Genomic DNA, 24,095 nt, shown 5'->3' on the forward strand with positions numbered 1-24,095 from the left:
ATACATTTTGGGGGTTATTTACTAAACTCGGTCGGGCTTTTTGGGACAAAATTCGAATTTTTCGAGATTTATTAAAGCCTGATGCAACAAAATGCCTGAATCCGAAAATACACCCTCTCATACCTGCAGAGGTTGTGTATAAGCCAATGGCAGAGGTCCCTATACTACTTTGACGTTTCTGTGGTCTGCGTTGGAATTTCTGACTTTAGGCGAAAAAGCCCTAAAATCGTGAGAATCGGGAAAAAATACTCAGAAAAAATTGTACAATAAGGGTTTTCGCTCAATTTTATTGAATTTTTATACAGAACGGATTAAATAGAGCTTTTTTAATAATAAATACTATAAAACTGGGTATGGTAGTGTTTTTTTTTATCTAACTAATGAGAGAAATTTGGATTTTAGTAATAATCCTCTGTGTCATTTTCACGTGGCAACATTTAAGCTCTGCTTTAAAACATATTTCAGTTAATAAAAACATTAATATAATTTACAAAGTAGAACCTTTTTTATACCGATTTTTTTTTTCTCAATTGCTACTGCCATTACTGTGAAATGAAAGACAGACGCAGGCTCTAACAAAACCTGTTCCATTTTATTGAGGCTCTCTCTCCCCAACATCTTTACAAGTTCCATACATATACAGTCAAAAGTGCACTGCAGAGATGACTGTATTTTAATGGACTGTAAAAAATTGATTCATTTCAGTTTTTTCATCCAATTAATCAGACATTCATTAGACTAAAGTACAATCTAGTAGCTGCATTGGTCCTGGAAACAGAAATAAACTTGATGAGAAAGCATTAAAATGAGGCAATGTCATAATTCAGATGGCGAGTCTCCCACATCTCACTTTACGGTCATTAAATTATGTAAATCTGATAATGTTTATGGTTTTCAGAAAACTATAATGTACATGCGTTGGTCTGTGAAAAAACAAAAATTGTGCACAAGTATGTAAAGCAAAAGTACCAAACATTGAACAACTGACACACACTGGGAAACAGTATTTTTCTACTACAGGATTCTACTGAGTGTGGACAGGACATCTTGACAAAACAGGTCACATGTATATTGAATACTATGATATACTGCCAGGACGTTTGACACTTCCTTTTTTATAATTAAGGCTTTGATTCATATTGATTCATATTTAACCCCTCAAGCATCCTGGGAGGATTGCAAAGACACTAAATGCAATGCTCCCCTTCCCCTAAAGAAGTTTAAGGGTTAAAATTATTTTTGCTTATTGCACTAAAAAAAATAAGAGCAGAATAAAACAGTAAGCAGTCAGTTACAGACATTTCACCAATGAAGCAACAATACTTATACATGGGCTGCTAATAATATGTTCTGAAATAATTAAATTAAGTGTTATTCATCTAATAAATATTAAAAATGTAAAAGGCTACACATTGATGCCCAGCCATTTAAATGGATGAAAATACATTAGCAACTGTAACAAACAATATAAAATGGGTAAGGATAGTCATAAAAACACTTATTTGTTTTGTAGGGACCTCCCAAACTGCATTCTTTTCAGGATGATTTTTCCTTCACCAGCTGGTGGAATGTTAAAGAGGATCCCATAAAGGGGTAGTGGAGACCTATCTCAGTACTTTAATGGATTCCTTTACAATGCAACAGGGTTTTTGGTCTGATCTTAGCAAATGATGTGGAGGAGGGAACACAAAGAGATGTGAGGAAGTGACAAAAAAAGTACTAAACAGCAACAATGTGGCTTGCAGGGAAATAAGGCCATTTCCAACGAACAGACCATTCCACATCTTGTGTTAAACAACAGACAACCCTATTCCAGGTATAAGGATTCCACTGCTTAAAAGCGGTAAAGAGTTAATAGCAGCACAGGGAACAGGCTTAGATGAATACTAAAGGCCCTATGCCCTGCTTTGTTCATTCCTTCCTGAGAAGGTTTGAGATGATCCCAATTGGCAGCACGCTTCATTGCTGGCCACATGTAGTGCGTTTGCTTGAGTCTTGCAAACAGTAGTATCTTACAGTTGGACAGAATGAAGGGAAGAGGACTGCGAAAGTGCATGTGGCTATTACAAACCCTAGAGTTTCAAAAAGATTAAAAAAAAAAAGAGAGAGAGAAAACAATATTTGTATGGACAAGAGTGCCTCAAAATGCATAGAGGAAACCCCTTTTAAAACTTTGATTCTCTCATATTTCTGACAAACACATTTATATATCATTTAAAAACACACATATAAATATATGTATGTATGTATATATAAATATATATATAAGTATATAATTGTTCTATAAGTACCTGCACTCTTTCTTTCACAATCCAAGATGGGTGCTCTGGTCAAACGTAGTATGTAGTTTTCAAAATGGACCAGCACTCCAGAAGCTTTTATCAAAATTTTTTATTCAAACATCACTCTTGTGTCCAAAGTTTCGGCCCATATTGGGACCTTTAGATAAAGGCCCCAATGTGGGCCGAAACGTTGGACACAAGAGTGATGTTTGAATAAAAAAATTTGATAAAGCTTCTGGAGTGCTGGTCCATTTTGAAAACTATATAAGTATATATATATATACATACATTCATATTTAAAGACATATGTATGAGTATTCATACAGACACAAATAAATGACTGCTTCTGGTCCCCTTCCCTGTTGGAGTGTTGATATTAATTCTATGCCAGCAAATAAAGATCAATGGTAGGTGTGGCCAACCCCTTTACATTACCACTGTAAACAATCCTTATTTACTTGCTGCGGCCTGCAATATACTAACTGCATTTTATAAGGATTACAGCAGATGGGCCAAAACACTTATTACAATGTAGGTATTACACCCAATGCTCGTTAAAGGCTGTCCTGGTGTGTACACGCTAGCACATGTACTCGCCCCTCTAAATATCACTATTTTTTTTGTTGTTGTTTTGTTTGTTGCAAAGACAGCTAATGCTGCAGAGCAATTTGAGGTAAAGGCATACAGGGTTAAAATATTTAAAGTAAGATAAAAAAGACAAAATATAAGCAGTGCATCCAAGTGGAGGCTCCATTGCAGTTGGCTGGTTTCATATTGCATAATAGTGCTGTGTTCCTCAATGATCTTCTATTCCCAGGACTAGCTCTCCCCTCAATCACTGTGCCTGGGCGTCAGTGCAAGCAGAAGGGAGTGTGGGGAAGGGATGGTAGGGGATGCCAGTTATAGAACAATCCCCTTTTGCCCTGGAAACCCACACAGCAGATTCTTTTCTGTAAGTCAAACCTGTGTGTATTTGGGGGCTGCAGTTGTTCTCACGCAAAATACATGGTGCGTAAGGTGTCCTGGTGAATCTGCACAGCCTTGGCAAGGGCTTGTGGGTCACGACCATTGCTTTGCCCAGATACATGGCTTCCTTCAGCACTGTAACACAGAAGGGACATTTGATATAGGCATTTGTAATTCACAAAAGGCAAATATTGCTTGTTGACTAAAGAACCAACATTAAGGGACAGATTTATTAAGGGTCAAAGTGAAAATGTTTTTTTGGTCAAAACTCTCAAATTGAAATTGTGAATTATCTAAACTCGATTCGAGTTTTAATTTGAATTTTGAGATTTATCATACTCTGGCCGTTTAAGAACTCAGATTTGACTATTTGCCACCTAAAACATGCAGAACTGCTTTTAAAAGTCAATAGGAGAGGTCCAGGGATCAATTTTGAGTTGTTTGTAGCCTTCCTGACATTTGAGTTTTTTTCAGAGAAAAAAAACTCGAATTGAGGTTTTTTAAATTTGATTCAAGTTTTTCGAACTCAAATCGAATTCGATTCGAGTTTTCGGGTCGATTCAATTCATCCGAGCTGAGAAAATTTGATTTTAATAATAAATTTCGATTGAAGTTCCACCCTTTATAAATGTGCCTCCCAGACTGAGAGTATTAACTTTTAAAGGATATAAATAATGTTATGTGAAACAAATATAATTCAAATTTGCCACCTAAAGTATACATGACTGCAAGCCAGACACATAATAACAATGCATACCTTGAAACAAATATTTAGCAGGTTTTCTTTGTGGATTAAATTGTACATTAGTGGGGATGATGCACTCAATGGGGCAAATTTACTAACAGGCGGAGTGGCTAACCCTAGCGAAAATTCTCCAGTGTGACGTAATTTTGCCACTTCGTCGATTTACTAACGGGTGCTGGCGTAAATTCTCTAGCGAAGTAAACCAACTCTAGCGCTACTTTGCACCCTTACGCCAGACGAAGTTGTGCTCTGGCAAAGGGTCGTAACTACGCTTATTCACTAAGTTGCGGACAGAGTAGATAGGGATTGGTCCAAAAAAAGTTTACATTTTTTCTAAGTCCCAAAAAAAGATTGGCGTCTTTTACTTTTTATAGGCTGAAAAAGATCGAATTTTTTTTAGGGTACCCTCCTTCCCCCCTACATTTGATAACATATGGCACCTAAACTATTCTGTTGGCACATGTGTAGGGCATTAGAACACATTTATTAAGGTTCCCTGGCCTTGTGTAGTGTAATGTGTTTGCTGCTGCATATACGGCCTTTGTACTTTAACTGCACGCCGTATGCAAATTTGCCATCGCTAGCGAACCGATGATCGTAATATCGCTAGCACAATTTCGCAAACGATCGATAACTTGTGCGCAACTTCGGATCTTCGTGAATTTGCGAAGCCCTGGCGAAGGTAAGTAAATTTGCCCCAATGACTCATCCCCAAAACCTCTACATGACGTGGCAAGTGGCATGATGTTCATACTGATAACCACTAGATGGTGCTGTTTTTTTGCACTTTGGCAAAATGTACATGTTTACATCAGTGAAGTTGTGTAATTAAACAACTATCATTCCAACGTATTGTATATATATGTGTGTCAAGAAGGTAAAGTCTGTTCAGACACTGCTTATATTTTCCTTAGACGGATGCAAGACTAATAAGGACAGTGTAAATGTTGATTACTTGTGACAATATAATTACCTGTCATGTTCTTTGTCCACAAGATGATACCGAGCTCTAAATGCCACAAGGTGGGCATAATAAGCAGGTGCAGGAATGGAGACTGAACGTGTGCAGCGCACATACGTGTGGCACAGCTGGTAAGTCAGCAGCTGGAGTTCATCAGCAGTAAAGCAGTTATCATCCCACAAGACATGATAGTGAGAGGGCCTGCTGGTACCCTAAGAAAGAGAAAGCACAGCATACATTGTGGGATTTTCTATGCTCAGCACAGCAGCATGCCTTTTAACATACAGGAAATTGTTGTTTTTTTATGAGTATTTGACTTGATTTTCCCACTAATAAAGGGGAATAAAGCAACCAGCTGTATATTTGGTGATGTCTAGTATTGTTCTAAATGGCCTTGGTGAAAAAGGAGCACTTATTTCCTATTTAGAAGTAGTAGTAAGATACTAAGAAAGGTTGCTTCACAAAATTGGCCATAATTTAGGGTGGATCTGCACAAACAGACCAACTCCTTAGGGGAGATTCTCTTTGTAAGTATTTGCCTTGATTTTCTCACTAATAAAGGGGAATAAAGCAACCAGCTGTATATTTGGTGATGTCTAGTATTGTTCTAAATGTTTATCCCACTGGCCTTGGTGAAAAAGGAGCATTTATTTCCTATTTAGAATTGGTAGTAAGATAATAAAGAGAGGTTGCTTCACAGAATTGGCCATAATTTAGAGTGGATCTGCACAAACAGACCTACTCCTTACGGGAGATTCTCTTTGTAAGTAACGATGCCTCTGGCTCTATTTTCCATATTTAATTGCTTTTGTTTTTAATTATTGAGGTCCACTAGGTCAAAATGGCAAGCACTCTGTTGTTTTATGGAAAATAACACACCAGCTGGTGTCAAGGATTTACTTAAGAGGTGCCATCCCCCTACCCGAGTAAGGGGTAGAAGTAGCATACAGCTGGGCTGTTACTATAACTGTCTTCATATATACAGTTATATGTCATTTAGAATGCACTAGAAGTGATGCATAGCAGCAATATTTTACACCAAAATAGAAAATGAGGAAGGTGCATTATTAATTTGGATTTCCAACGGACTATGAAATTCACACAAACATTTACCAGGTATCTGTGTTTGGTTGTCACCCAGAAGTCAGTAAGACATTTGCATTTTCAGTATAAGAAGGCCAGTGTGTATTTTGTAGATCTCTTTACCTGTATTCCAGCGTGGCTGCAGAGGTAAAAATCAAACTCATATGGGTGTGTGATATCTGTATCCACGGTCGTCCCAGCTGGGATATTTCCACTTCTACCGACCTGAAGCAAAGATACAATGTAATCCACTGCCATGGATACATGCAAAGCAAGTGACTACATTGATTCTGTATATAGGAAGATTCATTATGGTAAGGGTAATACGTTCAAGTTAACGGAGTAAACTATTTATTTCCATTCCCTTTAGCGAGTAATGCACTTTCACATACCTATTAACCAATAACATAGCAATAGTAAATAAATTAGTAAATAATTGCCATTTTCAATAAAATGATTTATTACATGGCTGCCCAACTGGAGGCTAAGAGGTCAGATAAGGGACAATAGACTTTAATGGTTCAAACTTAGAGGCACATTTATCAAGGGTCAAATTTCGAATTCATGTTATGTAAAACTCCCATAAACTCCCATAAATTCGAAATTCAACCAATCAAATTTACTAATAAAAAACTTGTATGTCAGAAAGGCTGCAAACATCACCAAATCCCTGGACATCTCCCATTGACGTATACAGTAATTTGGCAGGTTTTAGGTGGCAAATAGTCGAATTAGAGTTCTTAAAGGGCCAGAGTGTGATAAATCTCGAAATTCGAATTTGAATTAAAACTTGAACTTGAATCGAGTTTAGATAATTCACAATTCGAATTTGAGAGTGTTGACTAAAAAACTTTGACCCTTGATAAATCTGCCCCTTACTGTCCAATGTCTTCCTAATGTAGTTTTGTAAATATTTAACACAACACACACACAATAGTTAGAGATGATTTATAACACATATTTACCCGTTCTGTTCGGTCTGCACAGAAAAGCCGTGTATGGTGGCGCTTCTGTACCACAATGTAAGTAATCCCAGGCTGGTAATCCTTCTCCAGACTAATACAGGCTTCTCGGATGGCTAGCAGCTCATAATATAAAACCTGCTTAAAACACAGATTCATGAAAATGAATGTAAAAGCCACAAGCAACCAATAACTTTTAATTTGGAAGCACGTGTATAAAAGAAACATCTACAACCCAATCACAATTTTTTTTTTTAAATAAAACTTGTCTTTCCATACCCTATCTTGTAAACTCTGCAATGGAAAAGTACACAAACTTCCTTCTCACTTGAAAGGTGGTGCTCAAACATCCCCCAGTCAATTTAACGCCTGTTAAAGGGGTAGTACACCTATACATTAACTTTTAGTATGATGCAGACAGTGATATTCTATGACAATATGCAAATTGTCTTAATTTTGTATTTGCTTTTCAATTATTTAGTTTTTGGTTCAGCAGCTACCTCGTTGCAAGGGTCCAATTTACTGTAGCAACCAGACAGTGGTGTGAATTAGAGACTGGAATTTGAATAAGAGAGGCCTGAATAGAAAGGCGAGTGATAAATATTAACAATATCAGTAACATTGTAGGCTCACAGAGCAAAGGTTTTTTGAATACCGGGTCAGTGACCCACATTTGAAAGCTTAAAATAATTAAAAACTTATAACAAATGAAGCAACAATGAAAACGTAGACCAACTGAAATGTTGCTAAGAACGGATTTTGCTATACCATGCTAAAAATTAACCTGAAGATGAACTACTCATTTAAAGCCTGGATACTGCCTTTAGAAAATTGAATTTTGGAATTTCACCAGGTAAGCCATACCCCAAACCTGAACAGAATGCAATCACTGTATTGCTCTGCTGGATTGAGGAACATACCTGAACCTGCTTAGGACACTGGTGTACATGAAAATTAAAGTTAAAGAGTGTGTAGCAAGCAAAATTAATGTTTATGCCAGCTTTCAGAACCAGCTTTCAGAACCAGATATATGTAGTTTTCTAGAACTAGTTTGACAGTACCTTATTAAACCTATAACTGGATAACCTTTAACCCTTGCCCTGCTAGAATGCAACAATGTATATTCTACATTGTATGCAGGTTTACCCCTTTGCTAACAGTGCAGAATTTAAATCATTGAAAGGGAAAGGGTTAACGCAACAGTTTTATTACATTTTGCACCGCCCACCATGGAACCTCACAATACATGATGTTATGTGGTGCAAAAGTCAATGTTTGCCTTTGTTCTGCTACCATTAGCAACAATATTTAGCTTTTGCTGGTCTTGTGATGTTATAAAAAGAACTGGCTTGGAGCAATTTTTTACTTCGTTACTACATAGCACTTTTTCTTCTAAACTGTGCTATCTCCAGCCAACTATCCAAGAAGACCAATTAATTAAAATGGTGTTTTCCTCAAATCTAGGTATTTTTGTATTTACTAAATCTCAGTCAGATCTTAATTTCAACAAGACATATAAGTAGGTTAAGGCCTGTTTTTTTTTTGTTTTTTTTTAAATCATTCAAAAATTATTGATCACAACAGGTAATTTAAGACATGGTTCCCATTAGAAGAAACCCTTTTCGATTTCTACTGGCAGAAGAAAAGCTCTGAAACTGACCTGTCTAAACTGACCCTCGGAGACTCCATCTCGGTAGAAGAGAATCCGTGTGGGTTTGAAGCGTGTGGACTTGTAGAACTGTATCAGAAGCTCCCTTACCATGGATGCCAAATCGTGAATGATCTCCTGCCGAGGGCGCTGTACTCTCACAGTGGCACAGTAACGGCTTGGGTGGGCATCCATGCTGCCTACAACCTAGATACAGGCAAAGAGCTAATAAATTATGGTGATATTCAATGTTGGGCACACAAGTTATTACATATTGTGCCACCAGATGGTTGACAGTATATGGGCAAATTAACTACACTGACTGAAGGCAAGACTGCAATGATCCAATTGATTGGCATGTGAGCATTTAATGACACAGATATTGTCAGCCAATAGGGTCAGATGTGCTAGTTTTTGTTTTTTCTTTTCTACCGGTACAAAATGTTTACCAAAGCAAAATTCCCCTTTTTTCCTACCGGATCTGCTATGATCAGCCATCTTTTATCTCATCTAAGAAATAAATAACACTCTGGGAAGCTCCAACATACCATACTAGTGTCATTTCTTGAAAAGGTGCACAGCTTTTATATATACATAAAGGCATTTTCCTTGCTTCGTATTACTAGCAAATACGTGGATAAACAGTAATGTATTTTGCAGTTTGATAAGTACGTACAGCAGCAATTGAAGGCTTTTTGCCATCCCCGGCTGGTGGGTGAGTGACATCTGCTCCCAAGAAAATCACAGGCTGTTGGAAAATAGATGGTCTGGAAGGAACGAAATAGAAAATAAGAAAAAAGAATGAAAGGACATACCAAGAGTTAAATTTCTGCAAGTAAGAGCTTTAAATTAATAGAGGACCCTCTGGGAAAGTGTAGTGAGCTTCCGAGATATTTGACATCCAGTTTACATTGCATTCGTTTTTGAGCAGAAGATCAGCTACAGTTTCCTACTGTTCAGAACATAGATATACAATCCAAACTTAATTAACTAATGCCTGGGTGCTCAGTAATACAGATACATAGCTCATAATTCTATATTATATAGTGTTGGTGGTTGCTAAGGCTTTACATATATATATATATATATATATATATGTAGAGCTTTTTATAGATAAAAATGCCTTAATTAGAACATTAGCAGGACCTGGATAAGCGACGTTTCAGGCTACACAGAGCCTTTTTTCAAGCTTACTAGACACTTCAACAACACAGCTTTTTATAGAAAAACATATTGCGCCATCTACTGGCTAAATTAGTTAAAATTTTCAACAGGTTTGCTAAAATGTCACCAGTAGATATCCAGTTAACTCTTAAATGGATGAATTATCCCAAGTTTGCCCAAGTTTTAAACATCTGTAAGACATAAATTTTAAAAACATTTTTAAAAACAATTATACCCGGAAAATAGCTTGTAGATCGTATTCCCTGTTTAGTCCCTGGGGCGTGAGGGTTTCTAATCTCCGAATCCACATGGCTTCTTTCTTGAGTAGCCTTTTGGTCCGGTCCCCCCCTCGTCACCTTTTAGGTACATGATCAATGACTTGATATTTTAACTGCTGCACTCCATGGCCCTTCTCTAGAAAGTGTGAAGCCACTGCCTGCTCTACTTTCTTAGTGCGTATAGCTAACTTATGTTCCCTAATACGTTCCCTCACTGTGCGGCTAGTCTGCCCTACATACATAAGTCCGCATGGGCATTTTATCACATAAATAGCAAACATGGTTTCACAAGTATAATATCCCCGAATTTTTATGGGGGGTGCCCATGCGTGGATGGTAAATTGTATCACCTTTCTGGCAATTCGAGCAGCAATTGCAGCTCAAACACGGGAAGGTACCACATTTAACCGGACCCAAAAATCTCTGTTTTGGCTTACCTTCTCCCAAATCCGACTTGGTTAACATAGTTCCAATTGTTCTACTCTTTTTATATGACATCATTGGTGGCAGCTCAAACCAAGTAACCCCAGGGATGCCATCCCTCAAAACACCCCAATGTCTCCTTATGATGTTGGCCACCTGGTGGCTCAATACATTGTATTTTGAGACAAAGGGAATACGATCAGTGTGTCCCTGCTGTCAGCCTTTCCTTGCATTATTTCTCTCTAAATGCTCTATCTCCTCCTGTTGCTTTAGTAAAAGGTTACTGGGGTAACCTCTCTCCCTAAACTTTTCTTGCATTTCGTCCAATCTATCATCCAGCAGTTTTTCATCGCTCACAATTCATTTGACTCTACTAAATTGGGATTTAGGTAGCGAATTTTTAACCTGCAATGGGTGGAAGGAATCGAAATGCAATAAAGTGTTCCTGTCTGTGGGTTTCACATACAGGTCAGTTAACAACACCTTACCACGTTTAGAAACCCTGGTGTCCAGGGAGGAGATATCTTCCTGACTATCATGAGCCGTAAATTTTATACAAGCCAATGTGGAGTTCATATCATGTACAAACTCCTCAAGGGTCCAATGTGGCCCCGTCCACAAGGCGAACACGTCATCGATGAAACGGAACCATCTTAAACAATATTGCATAAACCACCTGTTGGTGTAGACATACTGTTCCTCGAATCAATTCATAAAGACGTTTGCGTAGGACGGGGCCACATTCGACCCCATGGCTGTACCACGCAATTGTAGGTACCACTTATCCTGAAAGACAAAATGATTATTATAGAGGACCATTTCCAAACATTGTATAACAAAATTTTTTTGGCCACCATCTAATGACGGATCCCGGTCCAGCTCGATGCGGACCACCTCCACACCCCCATCATGTGGGATGGACGTGTAGAGGCTCTCCACATCAAGCGTGACCAAAATCAGCTCCTGTGATAGTTCTCCCAGCTCCTGTATTTTAGATAAAAAATAACTACTATCTTTTATATAAGACTTATGTAAAGAACATAGGTGTTAATAATCCGATCAACAAAAATCGAAAGAGGTGTTAATGCTGAACCCATACAGGAGACGATTGGTCGCCCAGGGGGTTTTTCCAAATTTTTATGTATTTTAGGCAAAACATAAAAAACAGGCATTACTGGATGCTCAACACGCAGATAGTTTGCCAAAACTACATCAATTACTAATTCAATTCAAATGCGACGAGGGGGGGACCGGACCAAAAGGCTACTCAAGAAAGAAGCCATGTGGATTCGGAAATTAGAAACCCTCACGCCCCAGGGACTAAACAGGGAATACGATCTACAAGCTATTTTCCGGGTGTAATTGTTTTTAAAAATGTTTTTAAAATGTATGTCTTACAGATGTTTAAAACTTGGGCAAACTTGGGATGATTCATCCATTTAAGAGTTAACTGGATATCTACTAGTGACATTGCAACAAACCTGTTGAAAATTGTAACTAATTTAGCCAGTAGATTATGTTTTTCTATAAAAAGCTGTGTTGTTGAAGTGTCTGGTAAGCTTGAAAAAAGGCTCTGTGTAGCCTGAAACGTCACTTATCCAGGTCCTGCTAATGTTCTAATATAGGCATTTTTAGCTATAAAAATCTTTTTGTGGTGCTGTACTTCAATCAATACTTGTGAAAAGGATTGGAAGGTGGCCAGTCAGGGTACGTGCACCAGGACCTACAAATTGACAAAGTTTGGGAGCTGATTCGACTACACAAGCAAATATATATAAGAGCAACAAGCAGGGATCCCCACTCACAGGACTTGAGTATAATACAGCAAGTTCTATAAAGAAAGGTCCCAAAAGGAAACCAAACGTCATGTCGGTTGTACGTGCACCTTTAATATACAGATTAAAAGCAAAGTCCACGTGTTGCTGGTCTTTCTTCTATATATCGCTACTATAGCCTTGCACCTGGGCACAAAGTCCACGTGTTGCTGGTCTTTCTTCTATATATCGCTACTATAACCTTGCACCTGGGCATTAACGAAAGATGGTGTGCTGTCCGTTGGAACATCAGATATATGTATGTGTATGTTTATATCTATATAAACTCACTGCAGAACATCTCTATATGATAAAATAAGTCACTAAAGTAATAGCACGTCTGAAGTTTACCAAAAACCTGAGGGCAACCCAGTTGGGATGTGGACAATAAAGAACTGAGTAGGCATCATACACCAGGCTGTTTATCAGCAAGAAACTGACATGTAAGAAGAAATAATGGATGACGCAAAATACAGGGAAATACTGCAAAAGAACCTGTTTCAGTTAGCTAAAAACAGAATCTTTGGGGTTCATAATTGAATGGGACAATGACACTAGTAACATTAGTGACTCAAGTCATTTGACTAACCTAAATAACTGGGAAAATGATGCCTAGAAGTGTGCAAAACTGCTACATACTTACCCCAAAAATGTTGTTATTGCTGAATAGTTTCAGTGCAAGCTACTGTATATATGGGCAATATATTTTTATTTACAACAGATCAAGCTATGGACAACCATGTGTACATATATGAATACTATTAGTTCATTTGGCATTGAACAAACCCACTGTGTTCTTTGTTACTGAAACTAAGCCCTCACACATGCAGGTTTATTCAAGTGACCCTTCATATAAAATGAGTAAAGATGAAAAATTCCTTACTTACCGTTGGTGGGGGACTAAAATATTGTTAATCCCTCCAAGTTTGACATTAATCTTTAGGCACAGATTGGAGAGGGTCTGAGGAGATGTTTTTATTACATTCTTGACTTGGACACACTGTGTGGCCATACCCAGCAAAGTGTCCCCAACTCTCTTGACCTCAGCTGAAAAAAAGAGAAACACTTAAAGGATTGCTTAAATCACCCATGCATATCTGAATTACAAACAAGAATTCCCCATAAAAAAATTGCTAAAGCACAGTTTTTCTCCTTCAGACTTTTAAAGGAGTCAAAATGACCTAAGCTTAACTGATGCCGGTCAACTATATGTTCAACTTTTATTGGAAGAAATTTTTAGCAAATAAAATATACATACAGTCACATATAAAACCCATGGTTCAATTATTGCTAAATGAAAAGTGAAGTTGGGAGAAATTTAGAGAACTTGTAAAAGAACGTGTATGAGCATATAGTGTATTGTAGATGACACATTTCTAAATATTAGCATATGGAAATGATTTAGAGAATAAATATATATTATGGTGTGAAAATCTTGCTCATTCCTGCTGTTTAGCACACCTGGGGAACAATTGGTATTAATAGTTCTCACATTTGGTATCATTTCAACTATGTCAGCCCAGTATCAAAGTTGAGCAATGTAGATTTTCAATAAACTAGTTCTCGGAACAGAGATGTAGTAACATTTTATAGTAACATGTATACGTGGCACTGTTTGCATACCATATACAGGTGTTTTTCCTGGCAGGATAACTATGATGAGCTGGAGGCCAGAATACGTGTTTTTCAGGTGTCTAAACATGGGTTCCACACTGTCTGCTCCCTGCGCATATTTACAGAAGCATGGCTGGCCCTGGATTGGCATTCCTGCATCTTTAGAGATCTTTCGTAGCTGGTCTGTGAATCCCCTGTATGATACAAAGAAGACTTATTAGGAGGTGAAAATAACAAGGAAGAAATGCTTCCTCAGCCTGCAGAAACACAACTTACACAGTACCCCATACTCTTTTCTTTAACCGAATACAGGTATGGGATCCCATATTGGGAAACAGGATATCCAGAAAGCTCTGAATTACAGGATGGCCCATAGAATCTATTATAAGCCAGAAATTCTAATTTAAAAAAAAACTATTTCAATTTTCCCTGTACTAATAAAACATTACCTTGTACTTGATGATAACTTGGCAAAAAAATAACTCTATTGGGCTTTATTTAATGTTTTAATGACTGATGTAAAGTATGGTGATCCACATTACAAAAAGGTCCCTTTTCAAAAAACCCAGGTCCTGAGAATTCTGGATAATAGAACCAAATACATGTACTACTTACAGGTTTTGTTGTTTTTCTGTTGCTTTTAACAATACATTTGAAGAGCAATATCAAAATTACTTCGTAACTAATTTTAAAGGGTTCTTCAAACAAAAGACTGTTTTCTTTTTTTTTTTTTTAAATAATGAAAAAAAAAATCAATTCTATGTAAAGTCATTTGTACATGTAATTGCAGTATCACTTTCTGTTCTCCGGGTCTGACCCGTAAAACGGGTATCCGGTCTGGTACCAGGTCTGTTAATCAGCTTCAATCAGCTTGCAACATACTCTCAGGGGTGAGACCTGGGAGAGCATAGAATGCAAACAACCAGATAATGCTTTTAGCAATTACATTTACAAATAACATTAACAGAATGGAAAGTCTGTACTTAATGTATATTTAAAGGTTCATTGAATTACATCTTTCCAAAAAAAAAAAAAATATAAAACTATTGGGTGAAAGACGCCTTTATTATAAATATACACCCACACGTTCAATTTTTAAAAGGCTGCTACTGATTCTGCCCTTAACGAATAACTGACTTACTTTAAAATCTCTTCTCTGCACTGCCTTTGTGTTGCAAAGCATGCAATCGCCCACATCTTGATTTCCACACCAGTATGGAACTGCTTTCCACGCATGTCCCAAACCCCGTGACTTGGAGTTGCCACTGTCCGATTCTGTTTGAGAGAGGAAAAATAACAAAAATATTAAAAGCAATAATCACATGTGACGAATTATATAATAAAAAGCCAAACTCGTTTAAGTAAAACAAATCGTAAAATTATAGTTTTATTATTTGTGACAAAGATATACCCAGTGTGCTAGGCATATGATTAAAGGGGTAGTTCACATTTGAAATTAATTTTTAGTATAATTCATTATTTCGCATTTTGTTTAACAGTTCTCCAGTTTGGCATTAGAGACACAGGAGGAAGGCAAAAACTATGATAAATGAAATCCAATAGAAAAGTTTAACCTAAAAGATGAACACCTCTTTAAGAGAAAACACTCAGTGTACATGGAAAATAATGCAAGTGCCACATACTCTTCCTCCATACTGTAACATTGGTGCAGGAAGCACTCTCCCAGTCACGTGGGCCATCTCATCACGAACTTTAAACTGAAATTCTTGAACGAAGGGGTCTGCATCATAATTTGCACTTCTAACCTGGAAGGACGATGGTTGAAAGGATACAAGAAATAACTGGTTAGACCCTGAAACCTTAAAGGGATACTGTCATAGGAAAAACATTTTTTTTTAAAATGCATCAGTTAATAGTGCTGCTCCAGCAGACTTCTGCACAGAAATCCATTTCTCAAAAGAGCAAACAGATTTTTTTTATTTAATTTGAAATCTGACATGGGGCTAATCATATTGTCAGTTTCTCAGCTACCCCAAGTCTTGTGACTTGTGCTCTGATAAACTTCAGTCCCTCCCCCCCCCCCTCAGCAGCCTATCAACAAAACAATGGGAAGTTAATGAAATAGCAGCTCCCTAACACAAGATAACAGCTGCCTGGTAGATCTTATGGTGGCCATACATGGGCCAATAAAAGCTGCCGACAGACCGAGTCGGCAGCTTATTGGCCCCTGTAAGGGGCCTTCCGACAGGCATCCCCCATCGATATCTGGCCGAAAGTCGGATCGCGGCCGCATCTGTCCGTTGATGTGGTCAGTCGTTCCGACCGCCCGTTACCCATCTTTAGGGCCCACGATCGGATCAGCCCGATATTGCCCACCTCAAGGTGGGCATATCGGGTAGAGATCCACTCGTTTGGCCAAACGAGCGAATCTCTCCGTGTATGGCCACCTTTAGAATTGCACTCAATGTCACATTCAGTTATATTGAATGAAATTGTATATTGTGTGTGAGTGCGTTATTTGCAGTGTAAACAGAGTAATAAAAAATACATCATAAAAATCATAACAGAATCCCTTTAAATGTCACTTAAAAAGGGGCATTTATATTTGAGCTGAACTTTTAAAAAGAAACAACATTGTAGTCACAGATTCCAACTTACAAGCCTGCTGATCTCCTCCTGTCTGTCTGGAGCAGACCTTGCTGTGGCTTTGATCATAGTGGAGGTCTGATTGTCCGTCAGCTTCTTGATGCATCGCTGGCCGGCAACAATGTTACAAACCTGTTATTTAAAAGTAAAATCATTATACAGTTCAATTTAAGACTGTATTACTGTAAGATTACAAATACACGCATTCACCTGCCATTTGAAATATCCCCTCAGAATACCTAAACAGGTCAAGCAGTTGGACTTCTGTATGCAGGCTTCAGTTTGTGAAAAACCCAGACTGCACCCTAAACGCATAACAACAGCAGTCTCATTCATAAAAACAAGAAGATTAATTGCGGATTTAGATACAGTTCATTAAAGTAGTGATATGTCAACATTAATAATCAACACTACAATACAATAACTGACAATATTACCTGCAACCCTCTTGAAAAGCTTTCAAAGTTACTCCAAAGCATAAGCTGCATGTGGGGCTTAGCTCTGGCAGACAGGAGACACTGCTTAAAGAAGAACTAAACCCCAATAATGTGAAAAGCCACTCCCACTACCCTCCATAGTGCACCCTCCCGGTTTCTGCCCTGCATAGTTCATTAGTGAAAAATGTGCCCCTAATTGAGAAACACACGTATCTTCCGCATCTTGGTTTTCTTCTGAAAGGGAGCACCGACTCGAGGAAGAGGATCCGAAGAAAACCAAAGATGTGGAAGATTGTACCCTTGAGCTCTGCTGCGCTACCTGCACAGATATGCAAGATTCACATTTAGGGGCACTATTCGGGACAGAAGCAGGAAGGGGACACTATGAAGGGTAGTGGAAGGGGCTTTTCACATGAGGGGGGATTTAGTTCTCCTTTAATTGCCCATAAAAGGTGAGAATCGCTTATAAGATCTGTGGAGGACGCACATTTAAAAGGAGCAGTAATACAAACTATAGTCACTCACTCATGTCCTTCTATCCAACTACTAGGTTCTGAAGAGAGGCGCTGCTGCCTTGTATTAGACATTCTAAGGCAGGGCAGCCATCGGGGAGGACAGGGGGGAGAGTTGTAGGGGGCCCGAGGGTAAAGGGGGCCCGGCCACGACACACTTACTTGATTTGCCGGGCCCCCCATCTTTCTGAGAGCTGCTGACTTCGGGAAGGCATGGACGTTTAAGGGGCCCTGGCCACCAATTTTCTCATAATGTGGGAGAGGGCCTGGCCACCAATTTTTTTTTCTCATGTGGGGTCCTAGCCACCAATATTTTTTAATGGGGGGGGCCCTGGCCACAAATGTTTTTTTATGGGGGGCCCTGACCACCAATATCTTTTTATTTTTTATTCACATGTGGGAAGCCTAACCACCAATATTTTTTTTTTGTTTTTTTTTACTGTGTGGTGGGGGGTGGACCTGTGGGGTGGGCGGTCCTGTAGGTGGGGCTTGCGGTGGGTGCAGCCCAGGGGGCCCAGGGAATTTTGTCGTATGGGGCCCTGCGATTTCTGATGGCGGTCCTGTTCTAAGGCACCTGAAGCGTGAACCAAGTTTAAAAGAAAAAAATAAATAAATAAAAGAGTTTATCCAATTCTCACCACACAAACACACTTTTAAAAAATCTGCAAAACACAGGAGCAATGATCCTGTTAGTTTAAAAAAACCATGCATGCATCAATAGTGATAAGATTGTTTTCCACTATGGTGAGATTTAATTAAAATTTGTTGATAACTAAATGTTAATGGCCACAATAACCACATATGGACTTACTTCTAGAGGCAGGTATGTGTGTTTCTGCTCCTGTCCAACTTGCAGACAGGGGAATTAAAATTTGTTGATAACTAAATGTTAATGGCCACAGTAACCACATATGGACTTACTTCTAGAGGCAGGTATGTGTGTTTCTGCTCCTGTCCAACTTGCAGACAGGGGAGATGAGGGTACTTCAGCTGGAGGTTATACTTTTCCCTAAAGTATTGAGCTACTGTCCTTTCTACAGTCTGCCCATTTTCCAACTGTAAAGGAAACCTGGGAAAAGTAAATAGATTACAAGTTACTGTCACGGGAATAGTGCTGTTCCAGCAGAATTCTGCACTGAAATTCGTTTTTTAAAAGAGCAAACAGATTTTTTTTTATATTTAATTTTGAAATCTGACATGTGGCTAGACATATTGTCAGTTTCCCAGGGGCCTTCAGGTCATGTGACTTTTGCCCTGATAAACTTCAGTCACTCTTTAATGCTACACAAAAAAAAGAGAAAATTTGCCAGTGCTCGGTTTTAAAAAATAATTACAAAAAATATTGTGTTAGTACCACACTTTGGCCAAAATATGCTCACGTGCCACGTCAAGACCACTCATTGTACATGAGTCCTACACTGTTTGTGAGCATTATAAATTTGTAGCGCATTTAAAATAAAGTCCCCCAGCAACCAGTGTGACCAGAGTAGTAAGACCATTGTGCACTTAAAGGGCATGTGAAGGCAAAAAAATAAAATCCCTTTTTTACTTTCTTTAATGAAAAAGAAACCTATCTCCAATATACGTTATTTAAAAAATGTGTACCGTTTTTATAAGGAACCTGATGGTATGCAGTGAAATTCTCCCTTCATTTACTGCTGTGGATAGGAATTGTCAGATGGTCCCTAACTGCTGAGCAGGGAAACAATCATACTTATGAACAGCAGGGGGAGCCCTCGCCTCACTTCCCAGCCATGCAGAACTCAAGCAGCTTTGTTTATGACAACCCCTAAGCAGCCCAGACCACACTGAGCATGTGCACAGTCTTAGTCTTGCAAAGATGTTTAACAAAGTTACAAGATGGTGACCCCCTGTAGCCAACTTTGAAAGCATAAATAATTTGTTTGATTAGGCTTGAGGTGCAGTAAGTTCATATTTATATTTAGGATACAAAATACAGTATTTCTAGCCGTATTCTATTTTAGACTTTACATGCCCTTTAAGATGGCCATACACGGGCAGATAAAGATGCAGATATCGGTTCTTTAGACCAATTCGGCAATTATCTGCCTGTGTTTGGGGGCTTCAGACGGGACTTCTCGGTCGATATCTGGCCACGATGTCGATCGGGAAGGTTTAATTTTTCCGCCGACCGACCCGTTGCCCCTAGGGTTGAATGTTTGGATTACACCGATATAGCCCTGCCGTTGGTGGGCATATCGGTGAAAGTTCCACTCATTTGGCAATGTCGCCAGACGAGCGGATCTCTTCATGTATGGCCAGCTTTACCTTTAGCTCAAGAGCTCTAGTGGGAAAGCTGGGAGCTTTTTAGCCCAAGCCAACAAACAAACACCTGTGAATAATGTCCAGTGCATTTAAAATCAAGTCCCCCAGTAAACATGTGACTGAGTAATAAGAGCATGGTGCACTTCCCCTTAACTTTGGGGCTATAGTGAAAAAGCAAGGAGCTTTCTAGCCCCAGCCAATTAACATACATCTATAAGTGATTTCCTGTTTAAACGAGAATTCAACCTGTGGGGAAAAAAACCCGTACCCCCCCCCCCCCGCCACCATAGGTAGAACCCCCTCCCCCCAGGCTAACTACCCCCCGGGGAAATGCCCCATACTCCACTTACTTACCCCTCGCCGCAGATTCTTCCAGTGGAGTTTCACGCATCCATCTTCTGCGTCCTCTGTAAACTGACTGGGAGATCGGTATTTATGCGCATGAGCAGGTATGAGACAACTGCGCATGCGTGGAATTACATGGAAATTGACGATCTCTCAGTCAGCTTCAGAGAACGCAGAAGATGGATGCATGCAACTCCACTGGAAGAGTCTGTAGTGAGGGGTAAGTATGGAGTATGAGGCATTTTTCCGGGGGGAGGGGGGTCTACCTGGGGTGGGGGGTACGTGTTTTTTTCTCCACAGGTTGAATTCTCCTTTAAAGTCTAAATGACAGCCATAGGCAATATTTGGCTACAATTTGTACACAAAACACAGAAAGAACCAGAGCGATGGGACAACGGTGTCTACGGCAGCTGGTCAACGCCACAGCGTGAGTTAGACTGAGCACGGATGATTTCTTTCTGTGTTTCGTGTACTCTTTGATTAGGGTTGCCACCTTTTAAAAAAAGAATTACCGGCCAGTAGTGGGGGCGGAAAATAAAGGGGCGGGACGTGACACAAAAAGGGGCAGGATCGACGGGGGCATCACAAAAAGGGGCGGAGCCACATGTTTGCACCACAAAAGGGGCGGGGCCACCGCCCGAAGCAACTGTAAATTTTCATCGGTGGGCAAGGGATTAAGTAAATGGTATATCAAATTACCGGCATCTACATTTCCGGTAAATTTGTAATACCAGCCCCGGCAGGTGTTTTACCAGCTAGGTCGGTAAAATACCGGCCGGGTGGCAACCCTATCTTTAATGCTACACTGCAAGTTGGAATGATATCATCCCCTCACTTCCCCCCACAGCAGCCCATCAACAGAACAATGGGCAGCTAACCAGTTAGCAGTTAACTGACACGGATTTCTTGCATTGCTAAAAGTGAGAATAGCACCAAAGCAGGAAACCCCCTGCTTTTTCGTGCTTGGGTGCTATTTTCATGTCTACCACTAAGTGGGGCTTTTATCAACGCAAACAAGGCCTAGGGTCGTGGTATAATACAATGGGAAGGGAGGAAACAATAGGTGTCTCAAAGCAGTTCCATCCTCAAGTGCTGGCTCCTTCGCAAAGCTCAGAATCAGGCACAAAGCACTGGCTCCATGCCAATATTACAGCTAAAAAAAATACATTTGTTGGTTCAAGAGTAAAATTTTAAATGGTAGAGAGAATTATTTGCAATGTAAACAGTGAAATTAAGAAATAAAAGGTAAACCATGAAAATCGTAACAGAATCCCTTGAATGGACAACTATAATGAAAATCAATTTTTGCTTCATCTCAATAAAATAAAATACTTTCTAAATATAAATCAAGTAAAAGTTCTGTTGATGCTGATACAGACTCTGAAGAAACAAATGTTTGCAATTTTTTTATTCTGTATAACATAGTAAGTTAGGTTGAAAAAAGACACATTTATCAAGTTCAAACTTTTAAGTCTATATATAAACTGCCTAACTGCTAGTTGATCCAGAGGGTAGCAAGAAAAACCCATTTGAAGCCTCTCCAATTTGCCTCAGAGGGTGAAAAATTCCTTCCTGACACCAAGATGGCAATCGGAGTAGTCCCTGGATCAACTTGTACTATGAGCTATCTCCCATAAACCTGTATTCCCTCACTTGCTAAAGAGCCATCCAACCCCTTCTTAAAGCTATCTAATGTATCAGCCTGTACAACTGATTCATGGAGAGAATTACACATCAGCTCTCACTGTAAAAAAACCCTTCCTAATATTTAGACGAACCTCCTTTCTTCTAATCAGAATTTGTGCCCTCGAGTCCGCTGAAAAGTCCTACTGGTATTATTTGTTATATTGACAAGCAATATGATTCATATTATGCAAATGAGCACTAATGGTGCTGCAGATTTCTCCTGCAAGGAAGTAGTGTAAGTAAGGGTCCTCTCCTTCACTCAAGAAAGAGCTAGACCTAACATCTCATAAGCACTAATATAACTTAAAAAAAGTAAAATTATAAAAAGTTCCTACTGCCAGTACTTATTATAGCAACAGGGAAAGAGGGACTTGCTGAAGACAAGATGAAAATCCCCTTTTAAATGTTTTATTTTCATGATAGCTCCCCTTTGATTCATCTACAAAAAAGACAAATCTTTTACAAAATAACAGTGGCCTAGTGGAACCACATACTAGCAAAAGTCAGAGTCAGAAGTGGAATAATATTAAAATCAGTCAATGTCATTCCATTGTCAAATTCCCTGAAACTTTGAGCCTATTGCACAGTTTTAACATAAGTAAAGATATTTCCCTTTGTGAAATCTACACAGTAACACCAATAATACATTATGCAACATATAATGACAAAAAAATAAATAAAAATGAAAGAACGAAATGATGACATTTGACATTAAAAGCAAAATATTCCTTGTGCTCTTATAAATTCTCTCTTTTAATATCTCAAAAAAGAAAGCAAAAAGAACATTGTGCCCTTGGATGGCAGCCTCCTGAATTTCCTTGTAACAATTAATACACAAGCCCATGACCCAAAGCAGTCTCACGCTCCAAATGATAAATATGGGTGGTGAAAATTTGGGGATGACAACTTACGTTTGATGGCTGGCGGGCCGTCTCGTCACATTGCAAACACGATATTTCCTCCTCATTGTTCCACAATGTGTCACTTCAACCTTCAGACCTGTTAAATACAGAAAAGTGTCATAAGCACACAATAAGAGATACAATCTTCTATATAACAGACTGAACGTATATATATATATATATATATATATATATATATATATATATATATATATATATATATATATATATATATATATATATATATATAGTTGGTAAGGACCAGCACTCTCTTGTATTCAATTTTAAACAAAAAACTCTTTATTTCACAAAACAGTTGTGTCCAACATTTCAGTCCACATTAAGTCCGAAATAAGGACCGAAACATTTGACACAAGTAGTATGTGAAATAAAGAGATTTTTGTTTTAAATTACTGTGTGCTGGTCCTTACCAACCATATGCATACTTAAGCGACCATGCACCTCAATAAATTGTTTGCAGATACATTGACTTAAGCTACTAAAATGCCTTACCCTTTAAACAAAACAGGGATTTGTGAGTTTTAAAAGCAGCAAGTAAGTTGCTGGTAAACTTGAAGATAAACTTGATTATTTCAGAAACGGTACAGAATTTTTAACTGATTATTTTAGACCGTTTCTTATTTTAGTATGATGAAGCTTATATTACATTTTCATTTTTGTGATAGCTCCCCTTTAAACTCTGGGTGGCACAATGCAACAGCCTGCTGTAACAGCTGGTCAGCTGTTTGAAAACACAAATTTCCCTTTGCCCTCAAAAAAAACAGCAACATGCCATCCATTAATTCTAATGCAATCTGTACTTACCCTTTATCTCTTTGGTAAATTTTACCCGGTGAGAATCAGTCAGAGGTCTAGGTTGTTCATCAATGTTATGGATGTCAAGGACTTCACACATGAACTGGATAACTGGTTGTGCTTTGTAAAAGGCAGTGGCAGAAACTTTAGGTGAAGAAAAAAAAAAAAAATTATGTAAAGGTTTTGCATTTGTATGAAGTTAAAAAGCTGTGCTCATGTAAACAGATTTCCAACTCTACACCAGAATACAATTTGCCAAACAATCCAGAGGCCTTTCTTTTGTATGGTTCAGTAGCCTACATCGGTAACCCAACCTTATTCTAACATCTCCCTTTGACTATACTTATGTAACTCCAAGAAAACACCCAACAAAATCCTATTGTTTTTTTTAAATCGTTACCAAGTCATCCAATTTCATTAAACTATAAAATATGGATGATAAACACTAAATACAACAGGACAGATGGGATAATTTTTTCCAAACAATAGACTGCCGCACAAACAAAGGGAATAATGCGGTTTTTTTTTTAAAAAAAATGTCATTAACATTGAACTCACTTGATA

The 24,095-nt window shown here is 38.6% G+C and overlaps 1 protein-coding gene across 2 annotated transcripts in view; it reads right to left on the bottom strand.

Annotated features, from left to right (window-relative positions):
- Positions 1–2,470: 2,470 nt before the first annotated feature.
- LOC108708211 (protein argonaute-3) overlaps positions 2,471–24,095 on the bottom strand; it is a 50,607-nt gene continuing 28,982 nt past the window's right edge. The window contains exons 6-19 of one of the 2 annotated variants that reach the window (XM_018246682.2): positions 23,541–23,675; positions 22,725–22,812; positions 18,418–18,565; positions 16,560–16,679; positions 15,584–15,706; positions 15,082–15,215; positions 13,950–14,134; positions 13,214–13,373; positions 9,324–9,414; positions 8,660–8,854; positions 7,003–7,140; positions 6,161–6,262; positions 4,967–5,166; positions 2,471–3,383 (exon numbers count right to left, since the gene is read on the bottom strand). In XM_018246682.2, coding sequence (XP_018102171.1) covers positions 3,275–3,383; positions 4,967–5,166; positions 6,161–6,262; positions 7,003–7,140; positions 8,660–8,854; positions 9,324–9,414; positions 13,214–13,373; positions 13,950–14,134; positions 15,082–15,215; positions 15,584–15,706; positions 16,560–16,679; positions 18,418–18,565; positions 22,725–22,812; positions 23,541–23,675 — 1,928 coding nt within the window. In that variant the 3' untranslated portion in view covers positions 2,471–3,274. The remainder of the gene's footprint in view (positions 3,384–4,966; positions 5,167–6,160; positions 6,263–7,002; positions 7,141–8,659; positions 8,855–9,323; positions 9,415–13,213; positions 13,374–13,949; positions 14,135–15,081; positions 15,216–15,583; positions 15,707–16,559; positions 16,680–18,417; positions 18,566–22,724; positions 22,813–23,540; positions 23,676–24,095) is intronic. The other variant, XM_018246683.2, reaches the window with a different exon arrangement.

Source organism: Xenopus laevis, chromosome 2L (assembly GCF_017654675.1).
Source record: "Xenopus laevis strain J_2021 chromosome 2L, Xenopus_laevis_v10.1, whole genome shotgun sequence".
NCBI lineage: Eukaryota > Metazoa > Chordata > Amphibia > Anura > Pipidae > Xenopus > Xenopus laevis.